This window comes from Malania oleifera, chromosome 8, assembly GCF_029873635.1.
Source record: "Malania oleifera isolate guangnan ecotype guangnan chromosome 8, ASM2987363v1, whole genome shotgun sequence".
Classification (NCBI taxonomy): domain Eukaryota; kingdom Viridiplantae; phylum Streptophyta; class Magnoliopsida; order Santalales; family Ximeniaceae; genus Malania; species Malania oleifera.
Window position 1 is genome coordinate 9,299,848 of NC_080424.1, and position 22,280 is coordinate 9,322,127.

Below are 22,280 nucleotides of genomic sequence, written 5' to 3' on the forward strand. Positions count from 1 at the left end.
CCATTAATTTATATATTGGATATTTCTTTGTATGATAAACTTGCAAATCACAAAGCTTGAGGGTTCAATTTCACACACACACACACACATTAAAGTTAAGTCGTCATCATTATCAACCAATATATAGATTGTGGATCATAGTGTTCAGTTAAACGAGGAAAGATGGGGACCCTCTTGCGATGTATTGGGAGGCATGCATTTTTGCTTTCATTCAAAATGCAGCTAAGTCATCTATAAATATATGGGGATGGGATATGATGTGGGGTTAGTGTGGGTGACAAGCATTACTTCTTTACTCATTGCTCGATGCTGAATGCTAATCAATTAAAAAGGCAGCTGTGGACATTTCAAAATTTTGAACGTTACAGTCTTGGCAACAAGGCATGCAGCCCCCCAACATTATTGGTCGGCTACGTCCCCATGCATCTTGATTTCTTCTACATATTCAAATACATACCAACTTCTCCACGCATCACAGAGAATGAATTTATTTTATTTGATTTCTCTCCGCACATCACATGGGGTTTCTGCACTTAGTCAACCTTATAATAACGCCATTCCAATCATGTTTTAATTTACGGCTTAAATCCCCTACCCCATCTGATTTCTCTCTCCTCTCTCTATGATCTGAAGAAAAGTAGGTAGGAACTTTTCCGCCATATATCAATTTAGCAGAGTTAGTCAAGAAGTCAGCTGCGTGCATGGACCCATCAACCCACTTTTCAGGGTTGTAATTTTGTACCATACAGGCATACAGCCCCCACACCTCCCGCCTTCAATCTCGCAGCCGACTCGCCCGATCTTATAATAAGTACCAACCTATCTTCCTTCTCCATCTCTGTCATTCACCTGTCCCTTCCCCTGCTCCTATATATGCAAACACACTTCTGTGTGTGTGTGTGTGTGTGAGAGAGAGAGAGAGAGAGATTGTGTGCTTTTGGTAGTTACTTTCAGTTAAGAACAAAGAAAATATGGCAGCAGCAGCAACAGAAGAAGTAGCAGTACTAGTGGACGATTCTACTTTCAAGAAGCCTGGAACTGTTCCCTTCAAATGGGAGATCCGACCCGGCGTTCCCAAGTTCCACCAAAACCTACAGCAACCACCAGCTCCTCCACTACCCAAAAAACAGCAGCAGCAGCAGCACCACCATCGCCACCACCACCACGGTCAACAACAGCCGCAGAAGCTCAGACCCCCACCTGCGGGGCTAACCCACTTCCACCCTCCACCGGAGGTCCGGACCCGCTCCTTCAGGTCCGTCCCTCGCGGCCGCTCCGATCGCTGGCGTTTCACCAAGCACGACAACGTCGCCCGACCCGAAGTCGTCTCGCAAGGGTGCTTCCTGGGGCCGCTGCTTACCGGGCGGAAGGATGAGAAGAAAAGGGCGGTCCATAATGCCGAACCCGACTTCACCCTGCAACTGGAAACCCTGGCCCGGTGGTCCGTGTCATCCCGGAAGTCCCTCTCGCCCTTCCGGAACTCGCCCTCCTCCTCTTACTCTTCCTCCTACCAGTCTTCGCCCCGACCTGTTAGCGATGCTGAGTGGGCCGGGTTCGGACTCTTTTAGATCCAAACCAGTCCCTAAATAATTACCTCTTTTTTTTTTTTTTGTTCCAGTTATCGTTGGTGGGGGAAAAATCTACTGCATCCCCCCTTAGATCAATCAATCTCCCATTGTGATTTGCCATTGAGGTTTGTGAAATCGCAATCGTGGTGGATGTGTAGAGTTTCTTTTGTTTGCCTTCAAGAGAGGATTTGCCATCATGGGTACACTTGATTAATTTCACAGCAAACAATATTTGTACGTGAAGATTTGGAACTAAGCTGTTTAGGTCAGACTTTGTTTGGTAAAAAAAGAAAAAAAAAACTCATTATTAAACAAATTTATTTAATTAAAGCTGATGATATATAGAATTTATACTTTTGTTTATTAATTTTCTATATATATATATATATAATTCTGATTTTTTTTTTATAATTAAATATAAAAATTGTCTTCCTTCATAGGTTTTTTCCATTGAGTTGACAATATATAATGTTAAGTCTAAAAAATTTTCTCCAAATATAATTCAATTGAACATGTCTACATGATTATATTAATAATTCATTAACAAGACTTAGTAGACTTAAACTTGAAAACTAATAAAAGTCATCTTTTTATAAAACGGTAAAAATATGATCAAATCATATAGTACAATTTATTTGCTAATTTCGTAAATACTAGACATGTATATCTTTTAAAGTCACCCAAACCTCTCCATACCTCACTTTTAGCTCGGCAAACCATTCGTAAAATTGGAGGAAAATCCTCCCACAGGAAGAATCGAACCTTGGTTTCCCCTTTAGAAAAGTTAGGAGATAACCATGTAACGAAGTTCGAGTTCATCTATTCATATGTCCACCTATTTGAGTTTAGAATTTATTTCTTATGCCTTTGGGTATTTAATGCGATATTATAGGAAAAATATGGTTAAATTTATTTACCTTATTGTGAGTTTTTTGAATTTAGTTAGGCAATGAAGAGTTCGATACATAAAGGACCAGATTGAGTAAGGAGAACTCTTTTTCTTAGTAGCATAGATAATATTATGATACTAAAATTAATATTATTGTAACACAATAGAACAACATTATTACAATGAAAATGTCTCTATGTACTACAAAGATATGAATGCTTTCATGCATCGTCACACAAATAATTAATGGTCATTCTAGTAAATATATTAAAATAACCAACATGTTTTTATGCTAAATCAAACATAAATGTGGACATCATGTTTTTATGCTAAATAAAAATCTTCTCGTAGAATATACGTTTTTCTTGAGAATACGTTCCTCTATACCTCATATTCTAAAAATTTAATTTCAAAGGCAGCTGTGAGACTAGTGACAAACCTAACTTATGCTTATATGTAGGTTCAACATTGCTTTGAAGTAAATACAACTTTGCTTGTTAGATATTTTATCAATTAATAATTTCATCGTTCATCACATCATAGTGACAAGCATGCAAAAGCATGTGTAAGGTAGCAATTGTTGCTATTTTTCTTTATTGTTAAGTATGTTTGCAGATGTTAGTTATGTGTAAATGAAAAGTATTTTTACCAAAAGTATCCCTTAATTTTTGGAGTGATTACAATTAAATTCATTAATTAATCAAATTAAGTAGTCTCCAATCTAATTTTTTTGTCATAGGAGTAATGTCTTCCCCTCCAAAAGTCGCAAAAGAAATTATTCACATGCACATTAATATCTAAAATTGTCAACATATGAAGTCTAAAACATTACAATGACAGTTTTCGGAAATGATGTGAAGCTCAAACTTAACTTTAATATTTTCATCTCAAGTTTTGCGGGAGGAAAAATATATAACAAATTATGATTATGTACATACCTTTCTTTCCTTTTTCTTTCACCGTTTATTTATACATGAAAAGAGAGTTAATATTATGTGTTATGATTGCTAGGCAAGTGATATAAAGTAATCTCATAGATAAATCGTCAAATTGAGAGGGCCTGTGGGAGTGAAAGCTCTAATTATATTTTGGTTTTAGCAGTGGAAGAATCACTAATCTTGCTCCAAATTATGGCTTCTGCAATTATGTAAAGAAAAAGCCCCAAGTCACAAGAATTTTTGTCTTCTAATTTCTAAAACTCACCAATTAAAATTCCTACACATTGAATTAAATTTTTATTGGCTTCTTCTCACTAAATTAGTAATTAATTTTGGGGGGAGAAGCAGGACAGAGTGCCCACTGTCTACTCCCCTTCTTCTTCCTTGGCATTGGTTGGGTCTTTCATCTCCTTACATCATCTCAGATTGACAGTCACGAGTGTTATCGTTCTTCTAAGAGATGATCATATCAAAACCACTATACAACTCTCGCACTGCTCTGGTAAACCAAGTGTTGGCTGCTATGGTCCAAAACCAACCGCTAGATGCCCGAATTGCTGCCTTTCCTGGTCCGCCATGGAGCGTTGAAGCTGTTTCTGAGGTGTTGCGATCCGTGCCCAGATTCTTCTTTCAGTCTGCTCGGTCCATTGGTCGCCAAAATGGTTTCCGGCACCGTGCTCCTCTCAAGCAAAGAAACCTCCGAGAAGAAGCCAAGAAAGTTCGCAACAATGTGCTTGTTCTTGGCCCAGCTGCGTACAGAGACCCCCAGAAGGTCAAATTGGGATTGAACAAAGCAATGGAGTTCTACTATTTGGTAGAATCCCGATTTGGGTTTACCCACAATGAGATGACTTGTAGAGAGATGGCTTGTGTATTGGCCAGAGCCAATAGATTGACAGCTCTTTGGAAATTTCTCAAGGAAATGGCCAGGAGAGGGAGCGGCGGGCTTGTAACTACTGCTACTATTACCTGTTTGATTAAAGTTCTAGGAGAAGAGGGGTTGGTTAATGAAGCATTAGCTGCATTTTACCGGATGAAGCAGTTTCATTGTAAACCAGATGTTTATGCTTATAATACCATTATTTATGCTCTCTGTAGAGTTGGGAACTTTAAGAGGGCAAGGTTTTTGTTGGAGCAGATGGAATTGCCGGGGTATAGATGCCCGCCTGATACGTTCACATACACAATCTTGATTAGTTCCTATTGTAAATACAGTCTGCAAACTGGGTGCAGGAAGGCCATCAGGAGGAGGTTATGGGAAGCAAACCATTTGTTTCGGATTATGCTCTTTAAGGGTTTTGTTCCTGATGTTGTTACTTATAACTGTTTGATTGATGGATGTTGTAAAACTTACCGAATTGGGAGGGCACTGGAACTTTTTGATGATATGAATAAAAGGGGTTGTCTCCCCAACCGGGTTACTTATAATTCTTTTATCAGATATTACAGTGCTGTTAATGAGATTGAGAAAGCAGTTGAGATGTTGCGGAGGATGGAAAAAATGAAGCATGAGATGCCCACTTGCAGCTCATACACTCCAATTATTCATGCTTTGTGTGAAGTAGGTAGGGTGGTGGAGGCTAGGGATCTTCTGGTTGAGTTGGTTGATGGAGGCTCAATTCCTAGAGAATATACATATAAATTAGTTTGCAGTGTGCTTAAATCTGCAGAAAAAGAAAATTTGCTACAAGACAGACTGCGCAGAAGAATTGAGGACGGTATAGAGGATAGATACAGGCAGGTGATAAAGGTGAAACCAATTATGACCCACGGGGATTCTTTATAGCATGTGCAAATGCACAAAAAATTGATCTTCTGGACGAAGGGTTGAACGTGACTTTGTATAAGAACCTCAGATACAGGAAGTCTTGGCTTGCAGGTAAGAATTATAACATGCTCTTTTACTGTCATTCAATTTCATCAAAGTTCAATTTATTGTTTATTTGTTTCATTGACTTTCTGATGTTTCTACAATTTGTCAGGCATTTAATCATTGATCAGACACACAAGGCTGGCAGTGATGCTAAACCTAGTATTTTGTGCCCTACAAGATTGTGGTTGCCATAGTCCAGGTATTGCCACTGATTTGAAATTGGTTTACTGGCTAAGATTTTTTCTTTATTAACCATGACTTAGAATTTCTTCTGCTGAAGTGTAGCAATTTTCTAAGTTGAATACTCTTTTCTCAACTCTTTGCTGAGTCACAATAAGTAAATTTTATGGGTTAAGTTTATATGTAGTGGTTTTGAGTTGATTACCTACTTTGGGAGAATTCCGATTTAGTTTTATAATATATATCCTTTACAACATAATCATTGTTCTATTTTTTTTTTTAATAATTTGAAATAATTAGGATTTAGGATCAATTGTTGGAGAGTGGTTCAAGTTTTTTAGTGGAGAAGCTGGAAGGGAACCATGGAAGAAATTTATTTGTAAAGTATAAAGGCTAAACTTGTTATGCCAAAATGGTCTTAGCAACAGTTAGAGAGATGGCTACTGACTTTGTCAAACAAGAATGTGCCAATGATGAGAATTTCTAAGATGGTAGATGAAGTTGCATATTCTTTTTTCAACCTTTAAAAGACATCAAGGAAGCAGCCTTTTTACATAAAAATAGGGGTAAGGCTGCGTAAACTGTGACAACCCTCCCTCTACTCTCGCAAAGTAGGGAGCCTTGTGGCCCACCGATGCCCTTCTTTAATCCTTAAAAGACATCTACGTCCTTACCACTCTAAGGCCTATAGAAAAGGAGAATGAAACAATAGCAACAACAAAAAGCCAAGTGTAATGGTCTTGGGCCCAAGGTATTGTCCGCTTTGGCCCTCTGGTTTCATGGATTTGTTCTATAAAAGGCGTCTCACATAGTTGGAGCCCAAACCAATAAGCCCAAGATTTTCGTAATACACATTCTATGTGGGACCGTGACATTCTCCACCTGTGTAATCTCTAATGTCCTTGTTAGACTACCTCCAAGTAGGGTTCCACATGATAGTACCCCTAGGGTGGCTCTGATACCAAATGTAACAGTTTGGGCACAACTATGGTGAGGTATTGTCCGCTTTAGCGCATCGGCCTCACGTAATTGTCCTTAATACACATCTAATGTGGGACCATGACGCCAAACTTATGTCCCACTAGGTGGGCTCGGCTACATGAATCCTTTTCCACCAATTCATAATCTTGGGCAATTTCCTTTGCTAATTCGTGGGCTGCTAAATTTTTACTCATTATCTCATTCCAACTTATTTTATGTTTGCCCCTACCCCTTCTACTTCCGCAAAATAATTAGCTCACTATTCCTCACTACAATATTTGGCTTACATTGCAAGTGCCGGAGCCATCTCATCCTCCCTTCTCATCTTCTACAAGTTGTGAGTTTAAGTTACTATGAATACATTCATTCCTTAGTGCAACTTTACTTTCTAGATATGTTATTTCGTAGTTGCTCAACATTTAGATTCATAGCATAGCTGTCTTATGACTGTCCTATAGAACTTTCCTTTTAATTTTAAAGGTATTCTATAATCACGCAACACACCCGAAACACTTCTGCATTTCACCCGACTTGCTTTAACTCTGTGTTATATCTTGTTCAATTTCTCCTTCATTTTGTATAATAGAGCCAAAGTATTGAAATCTACTAGTGCTATTAATTTTTTGAACATCAAGTTTTATCTTCTCTCAAGTATCCCTCCTACCATCAAATTTTTCATATATTTTGCCTTATTTCTGCTTATCTTAACATCTCTATATTCTAAAGCTTCTCTCCATAATTTACTTTACCCGAGTTTCATCAATCAAGATAATATCATCTTCAAACAAAATACACCATGGAACCTCATTTTGGATACTCCTATAAGTTCATCCAACACTAAAACAAAAAGATAAGGGCTTAAAGCAAACCCTTGATATATACCTATTGTGATTAAAAATTTTCTAGACTCTCCACTTGAGCATCTAATGCTAGTCACAATTCTATTGTAATTTGTACATATCCTCAATGAAATCTGCATACCTACTGCATGCTCCTTCAGTCCTTTGTTTTTCTAGAACCCTCCATAGAACTTCTCTATCATAGGCTTTCTCTTAGTCAATAAAAACCATGTGTAAGTTCCCCTTCTTTTCCTTAATCTTCTCTATTAATCTTCTTAATAGATATATAACTTCTCTAGTTGATCTTCTAGGAATAAAGGTGTAAAACCAAACTTATTTTCTAAAACCCTCATTTCTAACCTTAGTCTTTTGTTAATAATCCTTTCATGTAGTCTCATTTTATAATTCATAAGTTTAATCCCATGATAGTTATTACAATTTTGAATATCTCCTTTACTTTTGTATATAAGTATTTAAAGTGTTTTTCATCAATTTGCCAAGCATTTTCTTAGTTCTTGAGTTTTGTTAAATGAATTTGTGAACCAAATTATTCTATCGTAACTTTATCACCTCGGCATTTCCAAATCCCAAACTTTAGGATGTCATCCGGTTCAATAGCTTTTTCATTCTTCTTTTTTAATGCAAAATTAACTTTATTAACTCTAATTTTTGCAAATAAATCTCAAATTTTTAGCCTTTTTCTCATTTGTCAATTCTAAGTTTAAGCCTTCTACTTGGTTCTTGTTAAATAGCTTTTTAAATTAACTTCGCCATTTTTTTTTTATGTCTCCTTTAACCAAAACACTATTAACCTCTTTTTTTTTTTTTTTAATGCATTTTATATGACCTAAGTTCCTCCTCTTTCTTTCTCTAGCTCTAGCAAGTTTAATTATGTCATTCCCCTTATTTTGTATCTAGCCTAGTATATAATTATTATATGCTAGGTTCGGATGACCTTTTTTGCATCTTTTATTGAATCTTTAGAGTGCTACAATACTAACTGATGGACCTACCTTCTTGGTCTAATTTGAAAAGCCTCTTATATAGGCAAAAAGCTCTTTTCAAAAGCTTTCACGAAGAGCATCCACTATGACCTTGAGTGTCCTATGAAACATCACATTTGCAGCAATTTGCAACTCCATTATATTCAACAGTTGCACAAGAAATATGTCATTCTCTTTCATCCAATCTTCATAATTTTTGGAGTCAAGGACAGAGGAGAATGCGACAAATACTTGGACTTCACTTTTGAGTTTACACACGCACTGCACGTGTAGCTTTGAACCACAAGTAATTGGAGGATTGAACCAATTCAATGGTTGTCATATATACGTTCAAATGAAGCTCTCTCTAAGGCCATCAAAACCACCCCAATGCACTACAATCAACACACAAAAATGAACGACACACAACAAAGTAGAATTAAGCAACCCACACTCACACAGAACAACACTCCACAGCTTCAAAGGTCCAGAACTTCAACAGGAAGCTACAATCACAGTTCGTGTCAAAGTTGGCTTTAACCACACAGAACAGCATCAGCCACACTTTGAATGAACAAAGCATGGCAAACCACTATGACAAACATGTCGAGGTAGTCAAGGAGCACTTGGTTTATTAATGTGCAGAAAGTCGTTGGCACACTATTTAACCTATAGGGCATCTAAAAAACACTCAAAAATCCCATAGTAAGTCAAACTAGTAGTCTTTTATTCACACCTTATGCTATCTGCACTTAATAGTAGCTTGCCTCACACCTCACCCTCAAGCTTCATACTGTGGAGTTGGCAACTAGCACCCAGGTACAGTACCAGCAGCAACCAGCGGCCAAGGGCAGCAGCCCCTTCTGGAAACCACCAGCACGATTGAGAGTGAAGAAAGAGGTTATTTTCAAGCCTTGAATTTATCTAGTGTACTTTACCATTCTTAGGAATTCTTTGATCATTGTTTATTACATTATGTAAAATCCCCTTAAGAATAGACTCTGAGCATGTTCTCACTCTCTGGTGTACTTCCCCGTTCTTGAGAATTTATTAAGAATGATGTTTGTTATCTTATATAAAATCCCTTTAAGAATAGACTTCAAGCATGCTGTTGTTCCATGTACTTTCCCATTTCTAAGAATTTTTTGAAAATTATGTTTGTCATCTCGTGTATAATCCCCTTGAAAAATGGACTCCTAGCATGCTCCCTCTCTCTAGTGTACTTTACCATTCTTGAGAATTTGTTGACAATTTTTTTATGTTTATGCTTGAGTGTGCAATAAGATAACTTAAAATATTTTATTAGATGAATCACGGTAAAAGAAAACTACAAGTGACGCCTTTTTTTTTTTTTAGGATTCTCGAGATGTAGAAGTTAGGCAACAAACTCTAATTGGAATTTGTGGTTCTGTTTCTCCATCCTATTTCAAACCTTCAATTTCTTCTCGACGCCCTTCCAAACCTACTTGAATCATATCAACGAGGTTGATCTCTCTTCTTTAGAATGTGATCTAGGAAAACATCCACCTATATGGGATTATCCTCTAAATCAGCAAGATGAGATTTGATGAGCTTATGTTATAGTCAGATCATATCGACATTTTTCGTCAAATTATCCATTTGATGATAAACATCATCATTGCTTTCAAACATCTTGGTAGAAGTTATTTTTAGATTGTTTGAGTACTACCTGACAAAAGATGTCGCATTTTGTCTTCCTTGCTATCCTTTAACAAGTCAATTAGACCTCTCCGATCTGCATTTACTGTGGAAGGATGTTGATGTTGGAAGAAAATCAATGAGGGGTAAGAGTGCTTTTTAAATCGTGTTGGGAAAGATTCTAATTCAATACACAGAAGTGTTGTGAGACAATGTCACAGATCTTGCAAATCAAGCACAGCACATTGGAAGGATTCTTGAAAAGAAAAACTCCCAACAAATTGCTAATAACCGATTGGGTTTGAAAGCCACTATTGACGCAGTTAAGTGGCTAACATTTCAATCTTGATCGTTGTAGATTAGCAGCTCAAGGATTTGCCTTGTGGGAGCTTTAGAAATAAGCTTGGATTTATTAAATCGAGACAACCTTATTGCAATGGTTAAGATTTTAGCCTCTTACAATGAAAACATTACATCAGTTGTGCCTTAGAATGCTTCATAAAATACGTCCTACATTTCGCATGGGATTTAGAGATATTGCCTTTCATTGCTAGTAAAATATGAAAGGTCACTAGGTAGGAGATTGCCAATGCAAAATTATGCAGTATCGTGGATGAAGCAAAGGATGAAACAAAAAGATAGAAAATGGCTTTTGTTTTGCAATATGTTGATGTTGATGGCTATGTTCAGGGGCATTTCTTTGATATTGTCCATGTGTTTGATATTGTATTATTGATAAATGTCTTTATGCATATCACATTCATTGTCTTTCTCATTGTCTCCAATTAGAATTAATTGTGGCATCAAGAGAGGTTATCTTCGTTCATCAATTTTTCTCTAAATTGGCTTTTGATCTCAATATTGTTGGTTCCTCTTGCTAATGACATGACCAATTGAAAGCTGCTCAAGTTTCAAAAATTGAAAAAGTATCTGTTAATGTAAAGCTTGATAGTGGTAATGGGTTGAATCAAGTTGGCACTCTTAACATTTAGGTGATACTCATTGGAGTTCTCACTTGAGCTCTATTCACAGCTTGATAAATATGTTTGCATCTAGTTGTCCTGTCGTAAAAAATATAATTGCCGAAAGGGTTTCCATTTCTCAAAGAGGCGATGCAGATGCAACTTTTGACACAATCACCGTGGGATTGTGTTAATCCTTTACTTGATGAGAGGGATTATAGAAATCACTGATGATCTTTGTGAAGCATTGTAATGCAACCCTCAAGATATATTGAATGCAATGCATTTAGTATCAATAACAAAAAGTCTCATTCAAAAGCTTATAGAGAAGATGGATAGACTCTAGTGTTTGAAAAGTTGCAAGAATTTTGTGAAAAAGCATGGAACATACATTCTCGACATGAATTGTTTATGTACAGCGGGTCAAGGTCGACCTCTTTATATAAAAATCCTATGATAGGCCATTATTTTCAAGCTAATGAGTTTCTTGCTACCATCAAATCTCAATTGTGAGAATTGAACACAAGATTTAAGGAGGATATAATGGAGCTGCTCATTCGTAGCTCAAGTTTGGATCCGACAAATGGTTTCAAATCCTTCAATGTTGATGATATTTCCAAGCTCATAAGTGGATTTTATCCCGAAGATATTACTGAGTAAGAGAAGTTACATTTAAGATATTAGTTGCAACATTATTAGCTTGATGTTTGTTGGTGCCCAGAGTTTCAAAAAGTGTCAACCATCTCTAAATTATGTTGAGAGTTGGTGAAAATGAGAAATTTTAGTAATCTATCCTCTTATAATACATTAATACAACTTGTTTTAATTCTCCCTATTGCTACAACTACAACTGATGTGCTTTTTCAGTTTGGGCCTTTGTTAAAACTGGGCTTCGCAATAATATAGAAGATAAGCATCTTGCAAATACCTTGGTTGTATACATTAAGAAAGAAACTACTTAATAGATTGATAGTAATTTGATAATAGATGACTTTTTATGCTACGAAGGGGCAGCTAGCACAATTATATGATTCTTATTCAAGTTGGATTATTGGTTTGAAGTTGATCTCTTGGCATTATATTTTTTTTGTATACACTGTGCTCATAGTGAGGTCATTTTTTACTCTTTTTTAGTATTGGTGGGATGTATTTACTCATTATTCTAATTAATGAAAAGTTTCTTTTTTGTTATTCATGGATGTCGATATAGTGGATGATTTAGATAGATATCAATGGAAGATGTAGTAATTACAATCATAGTAAAACATTCTCTCTAATTTTTTATTTTTATTTTTTATTTTTTTATTTTTTATATATACTTTGCACCACACCCTCCACCCCCCTGGGTGGGCGCCAGGTGGGGCTGTGATTCCTGGATCTGCTGCTGCATTCTACTTATCTGGGATGTAGGCAAGTTTTGAACCCTATGTCCTTGGATTTCAACACTTGCCTACGGTTTCAACTCTTAAAGGAAGTAGAACAATTTGTCTCTCTAACATGCTCGAATGTCAACATCAAGGGAGAGAATTATTTCACACGCTTTCTGATAGCTCCTATCTGTTCAAGATCTCATATGCAGTGTAAAGCATTATACTTAACATTTTCAATAAAGAATTAAGCCATCAACTGTCTGCTCAAGTCTTCCCAAGTACCAGTTGTGCACTTGTCGTTGAGTTTCATCATACTTTTGTTTGCCACCAATTGGCATTTAGCAATGGATACTTTACCTTCCTACGAGTTGCACCTATCCAAAATGGAAGTATTGATCCATATCAAAATGGAAGTTCTCGAGCTCATTGGCATCATGGACACCACCGAAGGCTCAAGTTCTGGCACCAGATTGATATTTCCAACATCATGAACCAAAAGATTCATCTTTCTGATTAGCTTCCTATCTATTGTTGTAAAGCTTCCAACGTATTGTAGAAGTCTTTTGTTAAATCAAGAATGGAACCTTGTTGCTTTTGAGGACCATCAAGGGCAACAACACATTCCACAAGTAATCTCTATAGGCCTACGGCCGCCTCATTGACATTCCTGACTTGCAACTCAACTCAAGCACATTCAAGTCTCTCCGTCCAATCCTTCAGAGCCTTAGTTTCCCACCAATGTTTCAAGCAAGCATACTATCAGAAGGCAAATGAATTACAGAGCAATGAACTTCCCACCAATGTTTCAAGCAAGCATACTATCAGAAGGCAAATGAATTACAGAGCAATGAACTTCCCACCAATGTTTCAAGCAAGCATACTATCAGAAGGCAATTAAATTACAAAGCAATGAACCAAAGGACAGCATCAAGGACTCACAGCCATGTGGGAATGTGGGAGAGATAGAGGAGAGGAGAAGGGCAGAAGAAGGAAGAAGGTACAATTCGGGGAAAATCACACTTCTTTCTATTCAAATTCATCAAAAGACTGGCTCTTACATGGCTTTCACAGTCTATTTATGAGGAAGCCTAGAATACAAAAAATTACTGGTATAAACATGAAGATTCATGAAATTATAAAAGAAACTAAATACACAAGTATTACAAACCCACCCCAAATAAACATAGGCCTGACTAATTATGATATTGGGCTGGAATCCAACATTCCTCAATCCAATTCTCATTAGTCAGCTTCCAATTAGAGTTCATCCACTGCCCTACTTCTTTCCCTACATCAAGGAAAAAATTCAGCCTTGAATCAATGAATTAGAAAACTCACAAAAATGCAGCAAAATCTGCTTCTTATTGCTGGAAGTGAAAAGTTGACACTCTAAAGTGCTGATGGAACTCTTGTAATCCAATTTCTAACTTTGCATATCAAAATATCACCCTTGTTTGCCAAGTATCTTGTCTGGAATCAAATATCATGATGTCAATCAAAATCTCGGGGTGAACACCAAATTCTTGTGGCTAAATCAATTTATGACAAGTATGGAGATTGTTGAAGGGATTTTTGGGAGTTTTCCAGTGTGTGGCTCCAATGCATGTGGCACATGTGCCGCCTGCGAGTGTCCTTCGACAATGAAATTTTGGGCAGTAGCAGATCAAAGGTGGTTAGTCCCTGGTGGTGGCAGTATAAAGAAATAAGTCCAGGAAGTTGGTGAATGGTTCTCTGGTATGTGCCACATGCGTGGTGGGATGCTGGTGATGAATTTCGGGGAGATGTTAATTGCCAGTCTCTATTACAAGGGACGGTGGTGGGTCACGAGTTTTTTGGGAATTGGGTGTTTGAAAGCTGGGGACACGACTATAATCTTTTAGGAAACTATTTTTTCTTTTCTCTTTTCTTTTTAAGTTGAAATTTTGTAGCAACTAGCAAAATGCCCACTCTTCGCAGCAGTGCAACTTAAGATTGAAAACTATATTAAGAATTAAAGCATGTATATTTGATTCAAAATCACAAATTAAATTTTACACACTTTAGTTGGGTATTTTAAAACAAATATTATGTTTAAAAAATATCTATGAATGAGGAACAACCTTGGAATATCCCTACTCCATTATGCTAAATTTTGTATGTAGCAAATGAATAATAAGATCGAAAACGCAAAATTAATTTGTATCATTACATTGAAAGTTCTCCCACAACAATAAAAATTTGGGTTGACCAAACCACTGAATCAAATGAAGAACACAACTCTTAACCTAAATTTTTTTAAAAACCAACAGCTCATACTTGTTTTTTTTTGTTGGAAGCACCAAAGCTCCAATGGGCAATCAACGAATATTATACACCCTGCATTAAAAATTAGGGCAAACATCAAAACAGAAACCTATCCACAGTTTTCATTGATTGCAAAGCTTTAAGTGAATAAATATTTACCACTTTTATCACAAATTCCAACCATTCCATGGATCGCCACAAACATGTTAACTACAAGCATTCAATATCAAAGTTCACAAAAGCAAAATATCATGGCAGTATCTTAATTCAATAATATATCTATAGTTCCTTACTCTGCATTGGTCGCTTCTCACTGCCCAGCCACCACTGTTGCCGTTGTCTGTAAGATTGTCATAGATCTAAAAACAAAAGAAAATTGTGATAGAGGGAGTTCCTCGCTGCCTAGCTGCTACTGTTGCCCCAAGCGCACCACCGGCAGTACCTTGTGCGCCCAGTCATCAGTGTTCATCTCCTAAGCCTTCCCCCTCAAATATGAAAAATATAAAAAAGAAAAAAAGTTTGAACAACTTGCAAGGGAGAGAGAGAACGAAGAGGAATGTTTCCCTTTCCACAGAAAGCAAAAAAGCACCGAGCCCTAAAAAAGATTCTAGAGAGTTGGACATGTGTCCTTTTTGTGTTGACTTGCGGTGCTCGCCAAACCCACTTCCAATGCCCCCCATACCCTTTCTCTTCATGCAAAAGCAAGGCAATGCCAAAAAAAAAAAATACTACTGATGCATGAAATTAAAAAGGAAAAAAGAAGAAAACTCACTGTCCAAAATACCCAGTGCTGGAATCACAGTATTCCTCCGTCATAAGTGAGGAGTTTTCTAATAAAGAAAGGAGGTGCCACCTTCTTTTACAGAAAAAAAAAAAAAAAAAAACCCAGTGAACCTGACTGATGCTAAGGCACAAAGCTGACGCACCACATGTCGCAATGTGGGTGCACCAAATCTCAGGGTTCATATAGGTTATATATGATAATTATTCAAGGGGCTTTATGGAAAGAATCAAAGATGTAAGAACGAGAGAGAGAAACCGAATTGATGTAGGGCAGAAACAGAAGGACAGAGAAACCAAATTGATGTAGGACAGAAACAGAAATTAAAAACAGTGAGAGAAAGAAAGAAAATTAAGGGAGAGAATTAGAAAGAAAAAGAGACGGAGAGGAGCAGAATAAGAGAGGGACAACAGGATAGGAGGCAGAAGAGAAAATCATAGAGCAGAGGATAGCTAGATCAGAAACTAAACAGGGTGAGAAAGAGGAAAAGGGAAGAAGAAGGAAGGAGAAGAAAGGAGGAGGAAGTAGAACAGAGAAACAGAAAAAGAACAGATAGAGAGAGGGTCAAAAGATCAAAAATAGGAAGTTAAAGAGAATGAAGAGATGAAGAGGAGGAGAAGTAAAGAGAAAGAAGAGTGAGTGGGGAAAGTCAGGGATTGAAATGGAAGAATGAGGTGATCATGGTTGGTCTTTGATACCAAGTGATGCAAGACAGCGTCAAGGAATTACAGCCACGAGAGAATGTGGGAGAGAGTGAGGAGAGGTGAAAAAGGAGGAGAAAGAGAAGGAAGAAGATACAATGTGGGGTTGGTATGGGGACTCACACTTCTTTCAATTTATTAAAAAAACAAACTTGTGCATGGCTGTTACACCCTATTTATGAGAAAGCCTTCAATACAAGTAATTGCACATACCCCTGAAGATGCATGAAATTACAAAAAACCCCTAAAATGCACAAACATTACAAACAAACCCCAAATAAACAGCAGCCTAGTTAATTATCCTAAATCTATAAGGCTGAAATCCAGTACCTCCTCAATGCAATTCCCCTTAATTGGCCTTCATGTGTCCACCCGTTGCTTGCTTCTTGTCCTACATCACTATCATAAGTCAAATACTTCCCACCAATGAAGTTCATGCAACTCTAGTTGTGGGATACAAGCTTTAACTGGTCTGCCCAAAATTAAATGCAATTCTGTCACATAAACTCATCTACAAACATTGAATACAAAGTATCCAGCAATTGATAACTAAGAATGAAGTAGAAAAGTGAATCATATGAAGGAGAACAAAGCGATGTGGTTCAATTCATTACACCTTCATATGCAAAATGTGTTTAGAAAAGGAGGCAAGTGGACTAAACACAAATATGATATTTACAAAATTGATGAACACTCACCCTCCCTTGAAGAACATTCTATGCTCTTCTCACTATAAAACGAGGAAACGTTAATATGCATGAGGAGCCATACTCTGCTTGTTTAGTAGAATGCTATTCCACTTGAAACATAAATCCTACACTATTACATGATCATTGCAAGGCCAATAGGCATAAGTCCAACCACAATATGTAAGAATGAGGCTCTCGACACGCTTGGTTCATGACACACATACATGTGTAAATAGCAGGGCATTAACCATTCATTATTTTTTATTATGATTTAATTAACTTCAAATTTAGAGTGAAAATTAAATACCTATCTTTAAAATAGCCATATCTTGTCCAAAAGTCATGAATTTGCACATATAAGTCAAGTTCCTCAACCTGAATGCAATTGAATTGAATTATTTCGTCCACAATTTTGGATCCGGTTGTATTCTATTTGCCATAAAGAAATTTACAATTTACAAGTTAGACAATATTTGCTCAATAGTTAGAATTCATTTATACAAAATGCATTCTAATTCCGGTCTTCATTGCATCCTAGAAGCTCTTTGTAATTTCCTTCTGGTGCACCATTTTCAGATTGGTGGGTGTGATATAACTGTGAGTGCACTACTACATGCCTTGAAATCTGTTAAGAATTTTCTGTTCCATCTCTCTCTTGTTCCAATAATTTCTTCTTTTTTATTTTCTCTGGAAAATTTTATTTCAATTAGTCTTTTAACGACTGACTCAGGATTTTACTATTATTTTGGCAGTGTGAATAATTTTGGGATTAAGATTTAGGGATGTGTAAATCAGCCCGCAAGAAATCACAAAGGAACTAAGGCTTTGTACCAAGTGTGAAGGATTTTATGTAACAAGGAAGGTGATATAAAGGGAGAAAAGATTAAACCTCCCTTTTGAGTGCATAATGTTTGTAGAAATTTATCCATTTAGAATCTGAATCATGTTTGTACCAGCTTCAACATGAATGAATAATTCAGTAAATTATTGTAATGGGAAAAAGCCACAAGGCTTGCCAATGCACTGTAATAATTGAATACACCTGATGGTTCCATTTTTTTTATCAAGGGAAAATTCAAATATCATTTGGTGAAACGGGAAACAGTATGCTTTGAGGGACAAGTGTTGCTGGCTTGTGGGTAGATAGGTTGAGCCATTGAGGTGAAGAGTGGTTGTAGCTAAATAGAGGGTGAACAAGAGTTGTTCAGATCCTTCAGAGGCACTTTCTACTCATTTCATATGTTTGTGGATTATGAAAGCCCATCATCAAAACTGGCGTCACCTTTAGAAAAGAAATCGACATTGAGGTGGGGATTCTATGTCTTTGAAGTTTTTAAATGATGAATTAATGTGGTGAAGCTTCTCTTTGTGTAATATACTGAAGCTTTATAGAATGGCTACTAGGATAGGTATGCGTTTTTCAGAGTTTTCAGATCCATCCTGAATGTGGAATCGGCAGTGTTGCCACTCAATCTTTTCGAAGAAACCTGTGGAGGATTGGGATTTTGGCTTCTTAGATGAGCGTCTTGCAAAGACTGCAATTCAATATTGATCATACTGGTTAGGATCACAATAGCTGTATTCTGGACAAAGCAGGCCCATTCCTTGCTTGGTTGCCTTTTTAAAAATATTCTTTTGTATGATTCTTATTATCGTTCGACTACATGAACAAATCTACATTTTGTTTCCATAGAATCGGTTGAATAAATTTAATCCTATGTTTGGTATGCTAGAATGAATGGATTGGAAGTAGAATCGGATAGAAAATTATAAAACTTATTCAATTGCATTCCTTTCTTGTATACCAAACTGATTAAAATTTATTATTTGATTTCTTCCCACTCTCCATTTAAAACTCCATTCCATTGCATTCTGATCCATTCCATTTCTGAAACCAATGGCATCTATGTTTTTTCAAATAAATCTCTCACACCTCTCCTTATCATAGTAAATTTAGTCTTTTGGAGTTGATCCATATAATAGCCAGCTACATAGTTTCTTGTAATATACCCTTGATTGTGCACGCATAGCGAATTGGAAAGCAAAAATTAAAAAAACCAATTCACAGTTATAGAACTCTTACCGAAATCTCCACTATACTGCCATGGGGATTTCAAGCTCCTATAAATCCTAAGTATTATGGACTCGTGAATCATATGACAGCTTAGAGAGAGAAGAAAGGAGAAGGGCATGTGATCTATGTGTTGTTTTATCTTTGACTGTCTATAATGAATAGAATGATTGATAAAATCTTACCCTACGAACTCGAAATCAAGGTTGCTTTTGAATATGTGCAACAACTCAATAATTTTTTTTAAACTAATACATCCTCATTTTTTTGTTAATTTTTTAGGTCAAATTGGAGTATATTTTCTAGTGTGGATGACAATGAGTGTTAGGCAATGCTCTTGGATGGACTTAAAATATCAACTAATTTTTTTGTCTTGGTAAATTGAAGGGCTGAGCAATGCTCTGCAAGTGCCATGACTGTTTCCTAGTTATTATTAATTATTTTTTTAGCTCCTTCATTATTGAAGTAGGAAAAAAAAAATGAATTCTTAAAAAAATGGGGAAAAATAGAAGAAAGAGAAATGGATGTCAAAAGGGTTGACATTCATAATCCATGACTAACAGATTAAGACATTCATTAATACTATATGCAGCTATGGCCCATATGCACATCTGACTTCTGAATTATTATTATTATTATTATTTTTAATTAAGATGGTTTAGGCATGACAAAGAAATAAACTTTCAAAATTTGTTAAATGGAAAATTTGAGAATGCAAATAGTACTCTATAAACAATATATCCAATTAATTTATGCTTTTCATTACCTTAATCTACCCATAATTGATCTATTATTTTTATGTAATGTTTAGTCGATAAAGTGAAGTGAATGATAGTGGAACGAAGTAAAAATTTGAATAAATAATGCTTAAAAATTAAAATTACATTTGATTTCATTTTGTCCTACATACCAAACATAACACAAACTTTTGTTTTTTTCTCTTTGGAATAGTGATAGCATTTAAAAAAAAAAAAAAATACAATAACTTGTAAGATGTGCAATTGGATGTGTTCGATAAATTATTAGTTGTAGTTATTGGTGCTTGATGTTACATGGATTAATGTGGACTATTAATAAATATAATAAGTGAATTGCGACATAGAGAAGGGCAGATCACTATAAAAAAAAAATTGCATTTCTCTCGTCGAAAATCAGTATTCATTATATGGGGCCTTGCCTCTATTGAATGAAATGAGAGTGCAATTGGTTCGAGATAATGGAACCTTAAGGTGATTGGTGGCTTGGCCCCTAGAGTGAGCAGATGTGCACTTAGAGAAAGCCAAATGAATATAAAAGAGTTTGAATTTCTCTCTTTTATGAGAAAAATTGTTAGAGATCTATTTAGTTTTTGTTGAAAGGAAAAAAAGTGCAATTGATTTGTAGATGGTAGAATCTTATGGTGGTTGGTAGTTTTGTGACTCGAGAGAGTGGACACATGTCTAAAAAGAGTTGAACCATCTTTTTCTCTCAATAACCTACTTCACCCTCTCTTGGGTTGCCACAAAATAAAAATTGTTATTATTTAAATGCTTCTTTCCCAAGGACTTATTAAAATTCTAAAAGTAATCTATAACAAGCAATTAACGCAGTTTCAAGGAGAGACATGCATGAAAATTTGATTTAGATCACTTGATTCTCAAATAGATTATAATCTACTTACTATTGAAACCATATATCATATGTTCAATGATGCAATGAGAGAGCACTTTGAAAAATGATCGAAATGAAAGCATAGTAGTTTTTGATGAAATGAATTGAAAATAAAAATAAAATAAATTACTATTATTATTATTATTTGAAAGAAGAGAAAAATATAATTTTTTTAAAAAAATTAGAAAATGGTTATGAGGATCAAAGTGTTAGAAGCCCTTGCAATATCCATTTGAAGAACATTCACCATTATTGATTGTCTTTAAGAAAAGTTGAACCATCTCTTTCTCTCTTAGTAACTTACTTCACCCTCTCTTCAGTTGCCACGAAATAAAAATTGGTACCATTGAAATGCTTCTTTCTCAAGGACTTCTTAAAATTCTTAAAGTGATCCACGACAAGCAATTAAAAAGTTTTAAAGAGAAACATGCATGAGAATTTGTTTTAAATCACTTGATTTTCTAATATGGTTCATCTAAGACAATTATAATCTAGCTACTATTGGCGCCAAATTTCATGTGTTCATCGATGCAATGAGAGAGCCCTTTGAAAAATGATGGAAAGAAAGCAAAGTAGTTTTTGAGGAAATGAATTGAAAAGCAAAATAAAAGTTATTATTATTATTTGAAGGGAGACAAAAATCTAAAATTTTTTAAAAATTGGAAAAGGTTATGAAGATCTAATTATGCACAAAGAAAGTGTTAGAAGCCCTTGCAATAACCATTCAAAGAGCATTTGCTATGATTAATTGTGTGTTCATATAAAAAAGAATACAATTTTTAAAATATTTGGGAAAACATAATCTCACATATGCTTTGATCACAACATGAACAATGATATCACTCGTTAAGATATGGGCCACCTCCTTTCAGGTATCAAAATATGTGGAGTTTCCATGAAAATTTTTTCCCTTTTATTTGTCATATTTGGATGGAACTAGTTCAAGTTTGGGGCATGTGTAAGTTGGTTGTTAAGCTCAAAAAGGCTAAAGTTGCTTTAAATAGGTGGAATGTAGAGGTCTTTGGTCGGGTGGATCTTAATATCAAGGGTTTAGAGAATCGAATGATGGACCTGGAGGAGCAGTTACAAAGGGGATATGGTCAGAAGGTGGAGATTGACTTCTTGGTTACAAAATGTGAACTGGATTATTGGGAAAAAAAGAGAGGAAATCCGTGTTGCTCAGCTTGTGAAGAAGCAATGGTTGGTGGAGGGTGATCAAAATTCTAAGTTTTTTCGTGCTGTTATTAATCAAAAAAGAAATTCTTCGATGGTTAATTCTATGATCTTAAACAATGGTATGATTTTGGCATCCCCCGCGGAGATTCATAAGGTGCAGTTAAGTATTTTTAAAATTTTCTCTCGGAACAATCTACTAGAGCATTACTTTATTTGAGCCAGCTTATATCTATGGAGATATCAGATAACGAAAATGAGTATTTGGTCAAAGATCCTTTGGAAATGGAGCTAAAAACAACTCTAAATTCTATCCCAAAAGATAGAGAAAAAGCTTCTTTTTGGTTTGATAAGTGGTTGAGTAGTGGTCCCCTTGTAGAGTGTTCTTACATGGTCCAACATCCTGAGTTTAAGATTCAAGATTACTGGGAGTCTGAGAATTGGGATACTGATATGCTGAAAGATTTGGTAGGGGTCCCCAAAACAGATGAGATTTTTTTTTCATATACAAAGCACAAATTGGGGGCATATGTGTTTATTTGGAAGCCTTCCATAAATGGAAAATTTTCAACTGCCTCAGTTTGGGAGGTGATAAGAATTAAAGGGAGCAGTACCCGTGGATGGAGTGGGTCTGGCATAAACTACTACCTAAGAAAGTATCGATGTGTATGTGGAAAACCATGTTCCATT

General features: G+C 36.0%; 2 protein-coding genes and 1 long non-coding RNA gene across 3 annotated transcripts; 2 read left to right on the top strand and 1 right to left on the bottom strand.

Annotated features, from left to right (window-relative positions):
* Positions 1-840: 840 nt before the first annotated feature.
* LOC131161826 (uncharacterized) lies at positions 841-1,898 on the top strand. The gene has a single exon (XM_058117810.1). It carries the CDS (start codon positions 972-974, stop codon positions 1,566-1,568), a length of 597 nt encoding a protein of 198 aa, XP_057973793.1. The 5' UTR covers positions 841-971; the 3' UTR covers positions 1,569-1,898.
* A 1,843-nt stretch (positions 1,899-3,741) lies between these two features.
* Positions 3,742-17,785, top strand: LOC131161823 (pentatricopeptide repeat-containing protein At1g77405). Its single transcript, XM_058117808.1, has 3 exons — positions 3,742-5,274; positions 5,378-5,467; positions 17,449-17,785. The coding sequence occupies exon 1, from the start codon at positions 3,856-3,858 to the stop codon at positions 5,179-5,181; it is 1,326 nt and encodes a 441-aa protein (XP_057973791.1). The 5' UTR covers positions 3,742-3,855; the 3' UTR covers positions 5,182-5,274; positions 5,378-5,467; positions 17,449-17,785.
* LOC131161827 (uncharacterized) lies at positions 13,246-15,220 on the bottom strand. The gene is made up of 3 exons (XR_009138626.1): positions 14,819-15,220; positions 14,538-14,597; positions 13,246-13,530 (listed from the first exon to the last, which is right to left on the bottom strand). It is a non-coding gene; the product is annotated as an uncharacterized LOC131161827 (long non-coding RNA).
* Positions 17,786-22,280: the final 4,495 nt, after the last annotated feature.